This window comes from Octopus bimaculoides, chromosome 2 (genome assembly GCF_046866305.1).
Source record: "Octopus bimaculoides isolate indiv1 chromosome 2, ASM4686630v1, whole genome shotgun sequence".
Taxonomy (NCBI): Eukaryota; Metazoa; Mollusca; class Cephalopoda; order Octopoda; family Octopodidae; genus Octopus; species Octopus bimaculoides.
In genome coordinates this window covers 17,084,140-17,101,601 of record NC_142929.1, presented here as the reverse complement: position 1 = coordinate 17,101,601, position 17,462 = coordinate 17,084,140, and the positions used below count along the sequence as shown (strand labels likewise).

The 17,462-nt window shown below is 36.7% G+C and overlaps 2 protein-coding genes across 4 annotated transcripts in view; one reads left to right on the top strand and one right to left on the bottom strand.

Annotated features, from left to right (window-relative positions):
• Positions 1-114, bottom strand: part of LOC106876406 (uncharacterized) — a 14,917-nt gene extending 14,803 nt beyond the window's left edge. The window contains exon 1 of the mRNA XM_089341299.1: positions 1-114. This exon is cut by the window's left edge and continues 20 nt beyond it. Coding sequence (XP_089197425.1) covers positions 1-14 — 14 coding nt within the window. The 5' untranslated portion in view covers positions 15-114.
• LOC149136880 (uncharacterized) overlaps positions 1-15,792 on the top strand; it is a 153,754-nt gene extending 137,962 nt beyond the window's left edge. For 2 of the 3 annotated variants that reach the window (XR_016238263.1, XR_016238267.1), the window contains exon 2: positions 3,951-6,153. Coding sequence is in view for 1 of the 3 variants with exons in the window: in XM_089341347.1 (XP_089197473.1) it covers positions 14,474-15,784 (1,311 nt within the window). In the remaining 2 variants the exon portion in view is untranslated. Of the gene's footprint in view, positions 1-3,950; positions 6,154-11,971 lie in introns of those variants that run through there. The other variant, XM_089341347.1, reaches the window with a different exon arrangement.
• The last annotated feature ends 1,670 nt before the right edge of the window (positions 15,793-17,462 follow it).

The window sequence follows — 17,462 nt, the reverse complement described above, 5'->3', positions numbered from 1 at the left end:
CTTACTGTTTTCATTGGTGGTGTTATTATTGGTTTCAACTATGATCGTGCTAGCGAAATTCTATGTGGTGTAAAGTATACTTTTAAAAATCAGGCCAGATTAATGCTACTATGGCAAGTAAAGATTGTTTCTTTTATTTATAACTGGAGAAATTGACCAGTTACAGATGAAGGCTAGAGAGTCGGTATTATCTACGCAGAAGACCTTCAAAAGAATTTTAAGCGGTTCTCTACACCTGCATGTCGGATGTTGAAGGCACCTTACTCTAATTGAATACTCTAAATGATTTGAAATACTCGTCACGCCTTGGTTTTGTTCTTTTTCCTCTAATATGTATGCATGTATGTATATGTGTATGCATGTATGTATGTATGTATGTATATGTGTATCCATGTATGTATTATGTATATGTGTATGCATGTATGCATGTATGTATATGTGTATCCATGTATGTATTATGTATATGTGTATGCATGTATGCATGTATGCATGCATGCATGTATGTATGTATGTGTGTGTGTATATCTATGCATGTTTGTATGTATGCATGTTTATAGTGAAGGCGCATGGCTCAGTGGTAGAGCGTCGAGCTTACGATCGTGAGGTTGTGAGTTCGAATCTCGGACCGGGCTGCGTGTTGTGTTCTTGAGCAAGAAACTTTATTTCATGTTGCTCTAGTTCACTCAGCTGTAGAAATGAGTTCCGACGTCACAGGTGCCAAGCTGTATCGGCCCTTGCCTTTCTCTTGGATAACACTGGTGGCGTGGAGAGGGGAGGCTGGTATGCATTGGCGACTCCTGGTCTTCCATAAAAACAACCTTGCCCGGACTTGTGCCCGGGAGGGTAACTTTCTAGGTGTAATCCCATGGTCAGTTATGACCGAAGGAGGTCTCAGCATGTATGTTTATGTACATAAAAACATTCATACATATATACGCACACTCATGTAAATAATTTTATACCTATATCTATGATACAATGACCTTTATTGATCTTCATTGATCCACAAAAGTCATATAATGGCCTTTATTGATGTTTAAATGTCATTAGATGATTCGATCTTTCATCATTCAGGCACCCTTATGCAGGACCGATCAAGCTCCAGTTTGTGTCCAGTTAGCATTACCTTTGGTAGCACTGTTCATTCCAAGGTTCACACCTCCTCATACACAACCATCTTGAAACAACCTCTGCTAGCTACACAGCCAAATCGATGGCCTTTTACTTGTCATAACAATCATGTGGTAAGCTCTGCAGAAAGACTGGTTTACAAATTCATAAAACCCATTAGAACAGCGTGGAAAATACGTTAAATTATAAATATCGAAGAATGACTCGCAAAATAATGGTTGCATACAATCCTGTTTGATGAAAGGAGTGTTGAAGTACGTTAAGAGGAAATTGTGAATATTTATTGGTGGACAAATTCAAAAGCCCAGAAATACACCTTCTTTTTTCTCACCAGGATTACTTCCTTTTCTTTAAGTGTGCACTCACTCTATATATAAATACATTCAGACATATGTGTATGCATATATATATGCGAATAGTTTTTTATACGGCACCGTGTTTTACAATCCTGTAAATAACAACAGTGTTATTTTTATATAAGCTTAAATCTTATGGCAATCACCATGCAATGACTAAGAAAAATAGTCTAATAAGCCCTCGACAGAAAAAAAAAAAGAAGGCTTTCCTATCCGCGTGAGAGTCGAATCCACATCCCTTTGTTAACGCGACTAAGTGAGTTGCCTTTACACCAGCGAATCAGCCTACGCGTTTCTGTCAAATTTAAGAACAATATATTAGTTCGTATTAGTTTTTATGTAAACAAACTTTCTATATGTTTTCGGTGGGAATGGTTTTTTTTATACGGTGCCGTGTTTTACAATCCTGTAAATAATAATAGTGATATTTTGATATATATAAAATAGAAATAATACATTTCTAAATCTCTCATGGGTATGGTTGCACATATATGTGGGTGTACATGCATGTGTTCCCTGCGAGTGTGAGCGAGCATATAGCATGTGCATATTTTTAGACGTGTATTTGAATATAACTGTGCGCGTATGGGTGTGTGCACGTGTGTGTGTGTGTGGGTGGTGGTGCACGTGTGTGTGTTTCATGTGAGTGTGAGTGAGGATATGCATTTGGCACATGCACGTGGGTGTGCGTGCGCGCATGTGTATGTATGTACATGCGCGCATACGCGATTGTTATGAACATTTTTACTCCTTTATTTTTTACTTCCCCTTCGGTTTTTTCCCTTATTTAACGGTCATTCTAATAACTCTTTTGTCTTAATAGCGGCCAATTACATAGTAATTTCCCTTTGGTTAACGATCATTTTCATAGCGTATTTTGATTGCCTCGATAACTGAAATGATGCCGGAGCAGGTTTTCACCCGGACATCCGTAACGAGTTTCATTATAGCAACCGAATAATTGTCACATATATTACAGATATATATATATATATATATATATATATATATATATATATATATATATATATATATGCGAGTAAAAATAAATACCAAAAAAAGGTTGTTTTTTTTGTATGATTGTGTATAGAGGAATATATTATTTTGTTTAAAAGAGTTCCAACACTGTCTGTTTTTTATGTTTTATTTATATTCCTGCAAAACCAATGTGGGATATGGAATATGAAATATACAATATATAATATAATATACAATATATAATATAAAATAAAAATGGATGGTACTATGAAATAAAGTATTGAATGTCTTATTGAATATATGGAATATGTCTTATTGAATAGATGAAATATTGAGTGTTCAATATAAAGGATTAAATATATAAATATATAAAGGCGAATATTTTCTATACCTTGTGGTATTTCATATTTTCTATACTTTGTAGTATTTCATCATGGCCGGTATGACAAACTTTAACTATATATATATATGTTTGAATACCTGAGAAAATGCATGTATCCCACCTTGATCTAGTATTAAGTGTTTGCTTCTGTTATAACAATTGTGGTGCAGTGTCTGCAATAATTAACAATTGTATTTAGTAATCGTTGACTGTAAATTGGCACCACAGAGTGAAACAACGTGTTTGTAAATGTAATAGATGCTGTGACGACTGTAGTTTTGATGTAGTTGGCTAGCATTTTATTTACTTTTTTAACTATTGGTAAATGATTGCAAGAAAATGGTGTAAATGGGGGCTGCGAGAGACTTTCCAAGTCTTAACCTTCTTGAAGGTAGAAACTAAATGGGGTGCTATCGGGAGGTAAGAAACGCAAGAATTAAGGAGGAGGTCCTTACATTGTGATTATGCTGTTCAGCGGCACGTGATAGAGTCCAGCGGATTACGGGACTTACTATCATCCGTCCGAAAAGAGAATCATGGGCAACCAAGCCTTTAGAGCATAGATAAATAATGTAGAATACCATAGTGACACAGAGAATCTGAAATCTAATTTCGATACCTATATATAAGCGTTTCTTCTCACATTACGAAGGAAGGAGTTTTATAGAAACGGCATGAGCTGCGCAGTTTCTGTCACGGCTACTTTGCTCCTACAAATCTTGCGTCATGAGGAAATCCAAAGGGCATGGGTTACTCTTTAGCTCATCGGTGTTACCTTCCCGGACGCCCATCAAGCCAGAAATTCATAAATGAGTCGATGCTGTTGTTTAGCTGGCCTATGAACAAATGCACTCCAGCCTTGACTGTTTTGTTTTTAATGGTTTCTATGGGTACGTTGTCTTATATTTCTCTTTCTGTTTTGGAGATTGAACAATGTGATTTGAGGGGCATTTAGCTACAACATATTGCAAGCTGAGCGACCGCGTGGAGGATCCCTCGTATGAGTGAAAGGATATTTCGTTGATAAGGTTAAAAGGTCGGATAGGATTAGCAAGTTTATAATCCATAACTTTCTAAAGCATTTCTCATTTTGTTTTTTTCAGCATGAATGGCCACTCCAGAAATGCCAGGACTCACTTCTCACGGCATCAAAATTAATACGAATTCTAATAACTGACTTGGCACGTGCGTGAATGGATGGGGCTATTCGCATATTATTACTGCTTTCTTCAATTTGAAGCAGTGATTGTTTTTTTATAATCTTTACCTTTTATCATTTAATTGTTTCAGTGATTGAATAGTGACAATACTGGGGCACCGTTAGGAGTACAAACTAAAAGCCACACACATATACGTACATACATACATACTTACATACATACGTACATACATACATACATTCATACAAACATAAATACATACATACATACATACATACATACATAATACATACATACATACATACATACATATATACATACATACATACATGCATACATACATACATACAATATTGATGGTGAAACTTTTGCAACTGTGAGCCAGAAACTCCAAGATGGAAAAACACCTGGAAGAGACTTGATTGTTGGATATTGGTACAAGAAGCTAACATTCTACCGACCATATTTTATCAATCTGTACCAGCAAGCTCTCATTGGGAACAGTAGCATACCACACTGGTTAGCTTTGGCAGAGACAAAATTGATCCCTAAATGCAGAACCACCCACATGGCAAAAAACTACCGGTCAATAGCATGTCAGAACTTAATTTATAAGATACTAGCAGAAATACCCGGCGTTGCCCGGGTTAAAGAGAATAATGAAATCTAAAAACGCTGTCTAGACTACGCATCATCTTTATATATAGAGATGTATATACACACACGCACCCAAACACACGTATATATATGTATATCAATATAAATATATGAAAGTCAATGAAGTTTCGTAAAAGAAGGTGATCATGTACATACTTTCTTGCTGTTGTGATTATAACACCTCATTGTAAACTATGTTCCTTGTTTTCCCTTGTGGAGCATATACAAATAGGTTTTTTGTTGCTGCCCACTCTTGAGCAGCCAACATACAGTTGTCCATGTGAGAAGCAGGGCTCTTCCAAGAGAAGACCAGCTACAGACAGTGTTTGACCCTGAGATTTGTTTATGGACATGGCAAAAGACACACGAAGGGGGAATTGTAGTCTTGTGAATGTAAAAGGAATGTCTGCTCTTGATGGAGTAAGAGGAATTCTTGGAATAAAGACGTCATCCCCTTTTGCACATCCAGAAAGAATGGTAGCCTCGATAACGTGTGACATCATTTTCTTTATCACGAGTCGTGTTCCATTGCAAAGTCTTGGTGGTTCATGATTGCGGAGCAGCATAACAGGCGTTCCAACTTTAAGTGATAATATGTGGGGAGGTAGTCCTGGAGGCTCCAACGAATTGAGAAATTTAGGAGGATAGTTCACCACTTCATTTGTATCTGGAACTGTATCAACAGACTTGTAAGTTTGAAGATTGCCGGGAAGAGAATGCATCAGGTGTTGATTAATTTTTGTAACAGCTACGTTTTTTGGAGCTAATATTGCTCTTTCACATAGCCAATTGTGATTTTGGTAGTTTTGTTTAAAGTTGGGAAAGACTTTGTGTTTGAGGTCATCTACAGAATTAACAACAGAACAAAATGGCCATACTTCTATTTCTTCTGCAGCATCGAGAGGCACCTTGTCATCACCAATTGTCAAAATGTCCTGTGCGAATTTTTTTGACATTTGGTCGCCGTGTAGCTGAGCTCTCATGTTAGTGTTAAGAGTGAGGATAGTAACATGATGCCACAGGGTAGAGGACTTTAGGCATGCTTGGACCTCATCTGCTCTAGTGCCTTTTGGAATGACAGGAAGAGTTTCATGGGAGTTATGGCCGTTATGCAAAGAATATAATTTCCAAATTTCATAAAGATCCATTCAGTACTTTTGACGTAGTTTTGGATAAGAAAACAAATGACTAATGTGTGTGTTTGTGTGCATGTGTATGTGTGTGTGATGGGTGTATATATATGTATAGATATCTGTATGCATGTATATATGTATATATGTGTACATATTACATGTACATCGATATATATATATACATCTACACATATGTATACATATACATGTATGCATATAGATCTATATATATATATATATATATATATATATATATATATATACACATATACGTGTACATATACATCTATATGTATACATATACATATATCTCTCTCTCTTTCTCTCTCTCTATATCTATACATATACGTGTACATATACATCTATATGTATACATATACATCTCTCTCTTTCTCTCTCTCTGAAAGTATCTGTCATTACAGTATCGAAATGGTGTACATATACATGTATATGTATACATATACATCTCTCTCTCTCTCTCTTTCTGTCTCTCTCTTTCTCTCTTTCTCTCTCTGTGAAAGTATCTGTCATTACAGTATCGAAATGTGATTGTTTCAGTTAGTGGAATAGTTTCATTTCTAAAGTGAAAGTATTTGACATGAGTGTTTTTGTTTCACTTTTGATACGTAATTGTTTCACTTTTGACACGTAATACTTAAATAGTGGAGGAGATATTATGTTGCCGTGGGCTCGAACTCTGCAAGAAGTTAAAAAATTTTTTTGACTAAAACACAACTGGAACCCTAAGTAAGGCATGTGTAAAATTGGAATGAAATTGGTTGCGTAGTTCTCGAGTTTTAGGGATTCACACAGACAGACAGACAGACAGACACACATTCTCATTTTTATATATATATAGATATACAGCATGTTTAAACCTCTTCCTCCAGGACCATTGTGAAACCAATAACATTATCACAGTAGAACAAGCAGCTGGGAAGAAGTGAGTCTGGGAATGTGCCGTGCAATTGTTAACCAACAAAACTGTGATGTTAGAGGTGTCAGAGCATAGGAGGAACCTAGTTTCAATGTGGCTAGACTACAAGAAAGCATTTGACTCTGTTCCCCAAACATGGATTCTAGAAGCCTTTCAATTTGCTAAAGTTCCAATGAGACATAGTCAAAGCCATAGCTGACCTGACTTCATCGTGGGCCACCATCTTGAAATTAAACACAAAGAGTGACTGTATTATCATTGATAGAATACAGTATCATAAAGGCATATTCCAAGGGGACAGCCTCTCTGTCAACCCCTTGTCATTCATGTTAAGGAAGTCTGAAGGATATCTCACTGGTTCACAAGGAAAGAGAAATACCAAAATTACACATTATTTCTTTGTGGATGACTCAAAACTTTATGCAAAGAATATGCATGAGGTGAAAAGGAGCCTTGACCTAGTTACAATATCTGTATATATAAAAGGCAGGATGTGTGTGTATGTGTGTACGTGAATGTAATTTATGCACGTCCACAAATTATCACGCATGTCGCTCCAATTTTAGGAGGACATTCGTCATGACCCTATCTGCATTTTCGTCAACTTTTTCTCTCACAGGCACCCACATATAGCTGTAAAAATCGATTTTCAACCATGACTTTTCCCAATTTTGAAGTTTGCTAACATGGCGAACTGAAAGTGTGAGGGAAAGAGAGAGAAAGTGTGTTGATGTATGTGTGTGTGTGTGAGAGGGGGAGTGAGGGAGAGTTAGAGATTGTTTGCCAGCGTCTAAAAAAAAAGTAAAGAAAAAGTGGAAGAGGGAGACAGAAAGCGTCTAACGAAGACAGAGTAAGTGTCAGCGTAAAATTCCTTTTTTTTTCTTAAGCATGAGATATAGTTTCAAATATAGGATGTTTTTGAAAGACACTATATACATTCTCACACAACAATTAAAATATATTTATTTCAAATCATTTATTTATTTTAAATCGTTCATCTTTCTCTCCCACCTCTCACTCACTCACACACACACACACACACACATTACTTTGGGAGCGAAAGAGTTTTGTTTATATTTCACGCCGAAGAAAAAAGTTTATTGACACTCCATTTATTTAACAACAATGAAACAAAGAGGGGCCCAGATGGAGAATACGTAAACGGAACCTTTTCCCCTTAATTCTTTTTTTTGTTGTTGCGGAATCCCACGTTTTAGGCTATGGAGATTCCGATTCTGAAAAAAGAATTTCAAAAATCTCAAATTCAAAATTTCGATCCCCCACCACCATTTCTTCATTTTTCATAACATAAAGCAAGAAATGTTTAATCAATCTACCCACCTTTCTGTAGAGATTTCTTTCAGAGTAATTTCCCGCAGTAATATGAAATTAGAGCGTGTTTTTTTATTTTATTTCAGAAATATATGAGTTTTGTCGAGAAGTGTGTTCGGGGAAGCCGTGCTGGTGGAGTTTAGGGGGGATAAACTTCCGCAATGTGTTCGAGAAATGTATAGAAATTCTCGAAGTTTTTCTTTGCAGTAAATCCATACATTTCTCGATACATTGACTCATCGACGCGGGACCATTTCTTTTTCTGGCACTGTCGTGTATGTGTGCGTGTATGTATGTTTGTGCATGTGTGTGTGCGTCGGTGGCGTGCGCGCGCGTGTATATATACAGACTCATACAAACATATACATACACGCTCATATACAAATTTATAGACGCACGTAAATAGACAGATACAACAGCAATTACACAAAACCTTTAATAGCGAGCTATCTCCGAACCTTTTGTTACTACATAATACCAAAGACCTCAACACTTTCTATATTAGAACTGAATATGCTTTTGAAATCAAAGCTCATAAGTTTTCAATATTTTACTGAACAGAATAAAAGATATTAACGTAAATTTTAACGTAGAAATATACACCTAGCAAATTTACACTCTAATTTGAAATATCTCACACGAGTCTACCTCACAAAAAATAAAAATATATATAAAGGCAAGCAGGGGCAAAGTATTTGCTTTATCAAAAAAATAACGACTATAGAGTAATGACATCAGTAGCTATCTTGTTATTGCAAGTGCATGTCCTAGATTTTTATCATGCTTCTCGAGAACGAAACTTACCATCATGAACGATTGATTTAATTTATTTCAGTTTATTTTCTCTTTATTTCCGTATGACTAAATCGTCTTTCTAAAGTGAATGAAATTGGTAGCACACTTCGATAAAAATGTAACAATTTCTTTACTTTTAAACATGATAAATTCCTTAAAACATGATTTTTTAAAAAATATAAATTTGTAGGCGTGGCTGCGCGGTAAGAAGCTAGCTTCCCAGCCACATGGTTCCAGGTTCAGTCCCACTGGCACCTTGGGCAAGTGTCTCGGTCCGGCAAATGCTTTGTGAATAGATTTGGTAGACGGAAACTGACAGAAGCCCGTCGTGCATATATATATATATATATATATATATATATATATATATATATATATATATGTGTGTGTGTGTGTGTGTGTGTGTGTGTGAGTATGTGTGTGTGTGTGTGTGCCTATGTGTCTTTGTCTGAGTTTGTCCACCCATCATCGCTTGAAAACCGGTGTTGGTGTGTTTACGTCCCCGTAACCTAGTGGTTCAGCAAAAGAGACTGATAGAATAAGTATTAGGCTTACAAAATAAGTCTTGGGGTCGATTTGATCGACTAAGACCCCTCAATCGGTGCTCCAGCATGGTCGCAGTCAAATAACTGAAACAAGTAAAGAAAAAAGAATAAAAAAAATTGTGATGAGAATCATAAACTTTCAAGAGAAAGTAGAATAATTATGTTTTGGAACAGTGGACTTTGAAGTACACAAAGCTATATACATATACGTCTTCATATACATATAAGTTTATTTATAAAATATTGATTCGGTGAATCGTGCGTCTTACAGATTTGCCTATCAACGCTTGTAGTAATAAATTACGAAGTAGTGTTATGGAAACTGTCAGTAAATATTTCTGTAAGGAATATATAAAACATGAAGTCAGGAAATGTGAGAGGTGAAGACAGATATATTTAACCACACGATTTCCATATGATTACACCCGTTTCGAAGACTTCTTCATGTGGTATTAATTTCGTTATGCAAGGACTTATATATACACAATAGCATCAATATGTATGCTCAGTATTATTATGTAGAATATTATATTCACAAACGAATGCAAAGGAAAAGAGAAGATTGTTCACCAGATCACTGGAACATCATTGTTATATCAACAGTTCGACTCTAAATATAGAAGCAAAATTCACTCTTTACATTTACAATCTATGGAAAACCAAACTGGACAAATCCAACTCAATTTTGGCAGTGCTAAGAAAACGAGAGAGTAAAGGCATGCTGTGATGCCGTTCATCATAGATCATTTAAGTTAAATTGTTAGAAAGAAAATTTAGGAGTTTACCATCCTTAAGTTAAGCAAAACAACAAGAACAAATAACAAGAAGAAATAAATAAAAAAAATAAAAAATAGACACAAGACTAAAAGGCAGTATCTTTTATCTTTTACTTGTCTTAGTCATTTGACTGCGGCTCCAAAATCCCCCACGCGGCATAGTCCAGAGGGCTTAGATCTGGGCAGGAAGAGGGCCAGAAGTCCGCTGTCCAGAAAGCTGCATAGTTGTATTTGCAGAAATTCTGTACCTTCTTGGCAGTATGGCTGCGTGTACTACCCAGGGTCCACACATAGTTGTGCTCCGGGTAGCTGAACTTGAGCCATGGCATGATACGGTGCCTCAGCGTCTTGTAGTAGGTGCCAGCACCCGCCTATTCTCCGGCTCTGTATCATTTGGTGTAGTGGTTACTGTGAAATATTAGTGTAACCTTCAATGCAAGCTTTGATTCCCCAACCTCTAGACAAACATATAAACACACCACACGCACACACACGCACACACATGCACGTGTGTGTGTGTGTGTGTATATATATATATGTATTATTTTATTTAAAAGAGTTTATTTATATTCTTGTAAAATTAATGTGGGATATAGAATGTGGAATATATAATATAAAAAGGGTTGGTACAATGAAATGAAGTATTGAATGTCTTATTGAATATATGAAATATTGAGTGTTCAATATAAAGGATTAAATATATAAAGGCGAATACGTATTTTCAATACCTTGTGGTATTTCATCATGGCCGGTATCTGACAGACTGTAACAGATATATACATATACACACACACACACACACACACCACACACACACACACACACACACACACACACACACACACACACACACATATATATATACAAAAGTCAAAATAAACAACACGGATTTTAAAGATGATTGCAGTATGCACGTTTCATGCTACTCCATTTATTTAAGTAATGCGAGCATTACATTAAATGCAATATGTAGAGCAATCTTCAGCTGCACGAAAATGCAGAAAATTCTGGTGCCTAAACATAAGTACCATATTCAATTTTTGAATCTAAATCTAAACCTTATATATATATATATATATATATATATATATATATATATATATATATATATATATATATATATACAGGTGAGAAAGTTGATATGTGAAAGCACGTGGTTGGATGTATAAAAGATAAATAAGACTGAAAAAACAACAGAAGGCTTGTGTTACATGGTTAAATTATATATTTAAATTATGTCAGAAAAATGTTATAAAATGTTTTGGTATATAAACAATGTATTTGGAGAAATAACCGATTTCGTGTTGTCTTTTTCAAATTTCTCTACTTCATCGTAACATGTCTTCGCTCCCATATACCAAAACATTTTATAACATTTTCCTGACATAATTTAAATATATAATTTAACCATGTAACACAAGCCTTCTGTAGTTTTTTCACTCTTATTTATCTTTTATATATATATATATATATATATATATATATATATATATATATATATATATATATATATATATATATATATATACACACATATACATATAAACACATATACACATATTTGTGTATAAATATATATATGTGTATAAATATATATAACGTACGTGTGTATATGAGTGTGTGTACTTGTATCTACATGCGTGTATATCTGTCTGCCTATGTATTTGTATATACACAGACATGCAGGAAGTAAATAGACACCTCTAATTTTCAAAATTTCTGATCTAAGCGTCTTAATATGTCTTCAGCGGTGTAGAATTTTCAATGTAATTATTCTATTTCATTCCAGGTGCCATTATATTAAACAGTTGTGAAAAGTAACTGTGCCACGCACAAAAAATTCAGCAGAACTGTCAGATTTTCAAAGAGGTCGTATTGTTGGGCAATCTGAGGCTGGTCTTAGGCAGCGAAAAATTGCCGAAAATCTTGAAATTCCTCTTGCTACTGTTAATAGAATTATAGTGCAATTCAAAAGCCAAAGAAAAGAATCAACAGATTCTCGTCCCGGCCGACTTGGGACCTCGGAAAGGAAGCTTCGCTGTTTGAAGAGAATTGTGGAAAACGAACCCCGTTCGAAGGTTTCTGACATTGTAAAACAACTAGAAGTTAGTCCAAGAACTTGTGTTACATATCTGCATAAGCTTGGGTATCATGGACGAGTAGCTAGAAGAAAACCTCTCCTTCAACCAGAGAGTGAAGGTTTTCATATTGGCTGCTCAGCCAATGTGATAAAAAATGGAGTTGACCCAAAATGCCGATTCGGCAACGATGAGATTGAAACTATAGACTACCTAATTTTAGTGTGCCATTAGAAATTGAAATAATGTGGCATCTCAAGGCGACTACCGTACCAGTGATTGTAGAATCTCTAGGAATGATAAAAAAAGGGTACTGAAACCTATTTGAAAATGATACCAGGCTTACCATCCCTACAGGAAGTGCAAAATATCGTGTTAACTGGAACGACTCATGTACTGAGAAGAGCATTATCGCTGTGAAAACAACATCCATTCATGAATTTATCTATTTATTAATTTTTTTTTTAAATACATATTTTACCTGTGAATTTGTGTGGGAATGTATACAATGAGCTTCTCTGCCCTTGGTGTACAGAAAACACTCGGCGAGAAATGGAAGAAAATTTGAAGAAAGAAGAAAAAAAACACAATAATAATAAATAATAATAATCTCTAGCATACAGTATCTAACTACAAAACTAATAAATGCTTTAAACGTAAGAAACTTAAACCACATATGAAACATACCTGATAATAGCCATAAACACCACAAAAACATAATAATAATAATAATAATAATAATAATAATAATAATAATAATAACAATAATGATAATATAATTTGACTTATCTTACCTTTTGGAAGACAGATAAAGACAAACCTTTTCAAAGTAATCCGTTCAATAATAGACAAACGTTTCACTTCTAGTAAATATAGAACCATAATTAATAATAATTTAATAAGGATCGGATTTTCTATTACTAAAAAACTTTTTAGACATATACCATCTTCAAATAACATGTAACCGCAAAAACCTAGTATACCAAGCCACATTTGAATCTGAAGGTAAATATTTCAATTATCTTGGAGCAACATCGTGTCACATGAAATATCGTATCGCGAACCATAAACCCTCATTTCGAAATATTAAAAACGTAGCACAAGCTTTAGTGAATTTATTTGGAAACTTATAAAATCAGATGAAAAGTTCTAAATAATACTCTACCTTATAAACCACCAGCTAAGAAACGTATCATATCCTGTTCTCTAAGCAGAATCGCTTGAACGATAAATCAGAAAAAGTTTAGCAATGTTTGCATGCACATAAATACACTTTTTCTAAATTTATATAATTATATATTTATATAATTAGATATTTGTTTTCCACCTTCATTTCTCTATATTATATAACATGAAAATGAATTGCATATAATTACAACATATTACTTTTGTATATATACATAACCTATATAGCTGGTGAACACCAGGGCCAGGGTCGCAGGGGGTCTCCGCATTTGAGGGGACCCATGTTAAGATCAAAGTACATGGATGAGCCATCTAGTTACTTTGATTAAATTGTTGATTGAAAATTTCAAGCCAGACGAGGAAAAAATATACGGGGATGAACCGTAAATAAATTTAAAAGAACCGAAAAAAGTAAATGAAAGAAGCTTGTCAAGGAATTCCCTAGGGAAATAAAAGAACAAAATGAAAGAAATCCAAAACAATGAAAATAACAACTTCAACAGAAAAGAAAAAGAAGCAATGGTGATGAAAGGTGGGAATGTATACTTATACATACATACAAACATACACATACAGGCATACGTACTCACATTCATACATACATACATACACACACACACACATATATATATATATACCACTGGCTTTTATCTGTTTCCGTCTACCAAGTCCATTCGCAAGGCTTTGGCCAGCTCAGAGAGAGAGAGAGAGAGAGAGAGAGAGAGAGAGAGAGAGAGAGAGAGAGAGAGAGAGAGAGAGAGAGAAAGAGAGAGAGAGAGAGAGAAAGAGAGAGAGAGAGATGGATAGACAGATAGGCGTGTACCAAACACACACACACGTCTCTTAGTTTCCCTGTCTCTCTCTCTTTCTCTCTTCATTTCTCTCTCTCTCTCTCTCTCTCTCTCTCTCTCTCTCTCTCTCTCTCTCTGTATACATCACCGAAATATGCGATATATCACAAGGTTAACCCCATCCAATGCCTCTCCGAAATCGAAAAGTCGTTCACAAAAATACGTTGGAATTTAAACATGTACAACAACAACAACAGCAACAACACGAGTGACAACAACAACAACAGCAACAACACGAATGACAACAACAACAGCAACAACACGAATGACAACAACAATAACCGCAGCAACAACATGAATGACGACAATCACAACAACAACAACAGCAACAACACGACTGACAACAACAACAACAGCAACAACACGAATGACAACAACAACAGCAACAACACGAATGACAACAACAATAACCGCAGCAACAACATGAATGACGACAATCACAACAACAACAATACCAACGATAACCACAGCAGCAGCAACAACACAAACAATAGACACTGCAGCAACAACAACAGCCGTAGCAACAACAACAGCCGTAGCAACAAAAACAACTGCAACCCCATGAACACCAACAGCAACAACAACAACAGCAAAAACGAACACATGAGGACAAGCAATAGAAACAAAAACAATAACAGAGAAAAAATCGAATACAACAACAACAATAACAGGGAGAACGGACACACAGACACAGATAACCATAGGCACAAGAACACAGACAAAGGTAAGGCCATGGGGGCTAAGAGGGAGAATAAAGTTGAATGCAACAGAATTCTTGGACAGGGAGTCAGTAGACCTAAAACAGAAAACACTAGATGTGGTGGTAACAATAGCGATGGTGGTGGTGGTGGTGGTGGTGGTGGTGGTGGTGGTAATAACAGTAACAATAGTAGTGGTAGGAATAGCAGGATGAATGGGAGTAGCAATAACGGCAGTAATAGTAGTAGTAGTTACGAAGAAGACAACCCCAGAGGGGCCAACAACAGGAATACTAACCTCCTTGACACTCAATTCTTCAACATACATGACAAAACTTATAATATGAGCCGGGTATACCCGACAACATTACCCTTTAACAAAAGAGTCTGCATCCCTAAACATACTCATGACCACATGGAAGCACAGTTCACTATAGCTAGGACAAAACTTAGACAGATTTTAGAATTATACACTAAGAGACAGAGACAGAATAAGACAGAGGCCCAACAACTTGGGAATATACCCGCAAGTGGCCTACACAAGCTCATGCAGCGCACGAAAAATGGAGAAGTGGTATGCCTTCCCACAGATAAGTCCGGCAGAATGTCAATAGACAGCCTGCCGAACTATATCCAGGCAATGCAACCTCACATCGCCAATACGAAGGTAACAACCTTACAGGCGCATGAGGAAAGAGAAAAAGTCCTCAATGCCCACATGATGATGTGGACAATTGTTCTTAGACCCCCAGAAGCGCACAGCCAACAACTTCCAAGCCTGGAACAATGATATCCCGACGCTGTATGGGCTCCGTAAGGACCACAAAGTAACAACTAATCCTGTAGTGGGACCACCAACAAGACCAGTCTGTGGAGCGAATGTCGCTAGCAACTACAGGATTTCCTACTTCCTCTCAATGATCATACGCCCCATTATCCAGATGTCACCTGATGTCTGTGACAGCACGGAAGATCTCCTCAGCAGGATCAACGATTGTAACAACACTTGCAACCTGACAGGGTGTATAGTGGGTAGCATGGATGTGGTATCACTATACCCATCTATCAACGTGGATTTTGCAGTGGAAAAGTGCGTGGAGATGATCAACGAGAGCGAAGTAGAGTTCCAAAAAGTCAACACAGAAGAACTGGGCCTCCTACTTAGATTGACATATGACGATGTATATCTAGATAGATACGACCTTAGAGATTTCTGCCCTAGTAGACGTCTAAGAGGTAGACCACCCACAATTACCTCTATGGCTAGGAAGACCCCCTATAGAGAGATGGAGTGGATGGACCAGAGCCATATGGACCCCCACTAATATCTACCAGGTAAAGAAAATGATCGCACATGCACTAGGAGCTAGTATAAAGGTCGCCCTAAAAGGCCACGCCTTTAAATTTAACAACAAATTATACGCCCAGGATGAGGGGGCAGCCACCGGTGTTAGTATCGCCGGTGATGTGGCCAATCTCTTCATGGTATGGTGGGACAGAAGGCTTAAGGAACGCCTGACACAGAACTCCATACTCGTGAATGTGCACTCTCGATATGTCGATGACATCAACTTAGTGGTAAAGACACCCCCACAAGAGAGTACTTCTGAAATAGAAATAGAAACTAAGACTATGGAGAGCATCCAGCAAATAGCTAACTCCATCCACCAGAGTATTAAAGTTACGATAGACTACCCTACTAAACACCCTAACCATAGATTACCTGTATTAGATACTGAACTCTGGCTAGAAACCAAGAACAATAAAACCAGAATCCTCCATTCACACTATACAAAACCTATGGCCTCCAAATACCTGATCCACCGGAACTCGGCTATTGCGGACAATGCCAAATTCAACATATTGATGGCAGACCTCGTCAGAGTAATGCGAAATGTCTCCTGCATGTGCGACCCTACAGAATTAAAGAGACATATACAACATTTCGTCCACCGCATGGTTACAGCCATAAAGAAAGGATCAGGGTATACAAAGGAGCTATGAAGAAGTTTGAAACAATCAAACGCAACGATAGGAATGGGATTTGCCCACTCTATAGGAGCAAATCATGGAACACCATAGAAAGGACTAAGAAGAAAATAGGGAAGGCAAGCTCATGGTACGATAGCCACAAATACCAGAGCGTCATGTTCGTCGACACCACCCCTAGAGGCGAACTGGCGTACCGCTTTAGAAGGGCCCTAGACAAACTTAAGCTAAGAATTAAGGTTGTTGAAAGGCCAGGCAACCCTATTAAATCCCTTATCAGTAGAACATACCCTTTCAGTAGAACCCCCTGCACTGATAGGAACTGTATCGTATGTAGATTTAGCCCACAAACGAACTGCAAAACCAGAAATGTGGTCTATAGTATAAGATGTACAGAGGGACGATGCAGAAATAAGACAATGACATATGTAGGCGAAACAGCAAGGAGCATAGGGGAGCGGGCAAATGAACATTGGAGG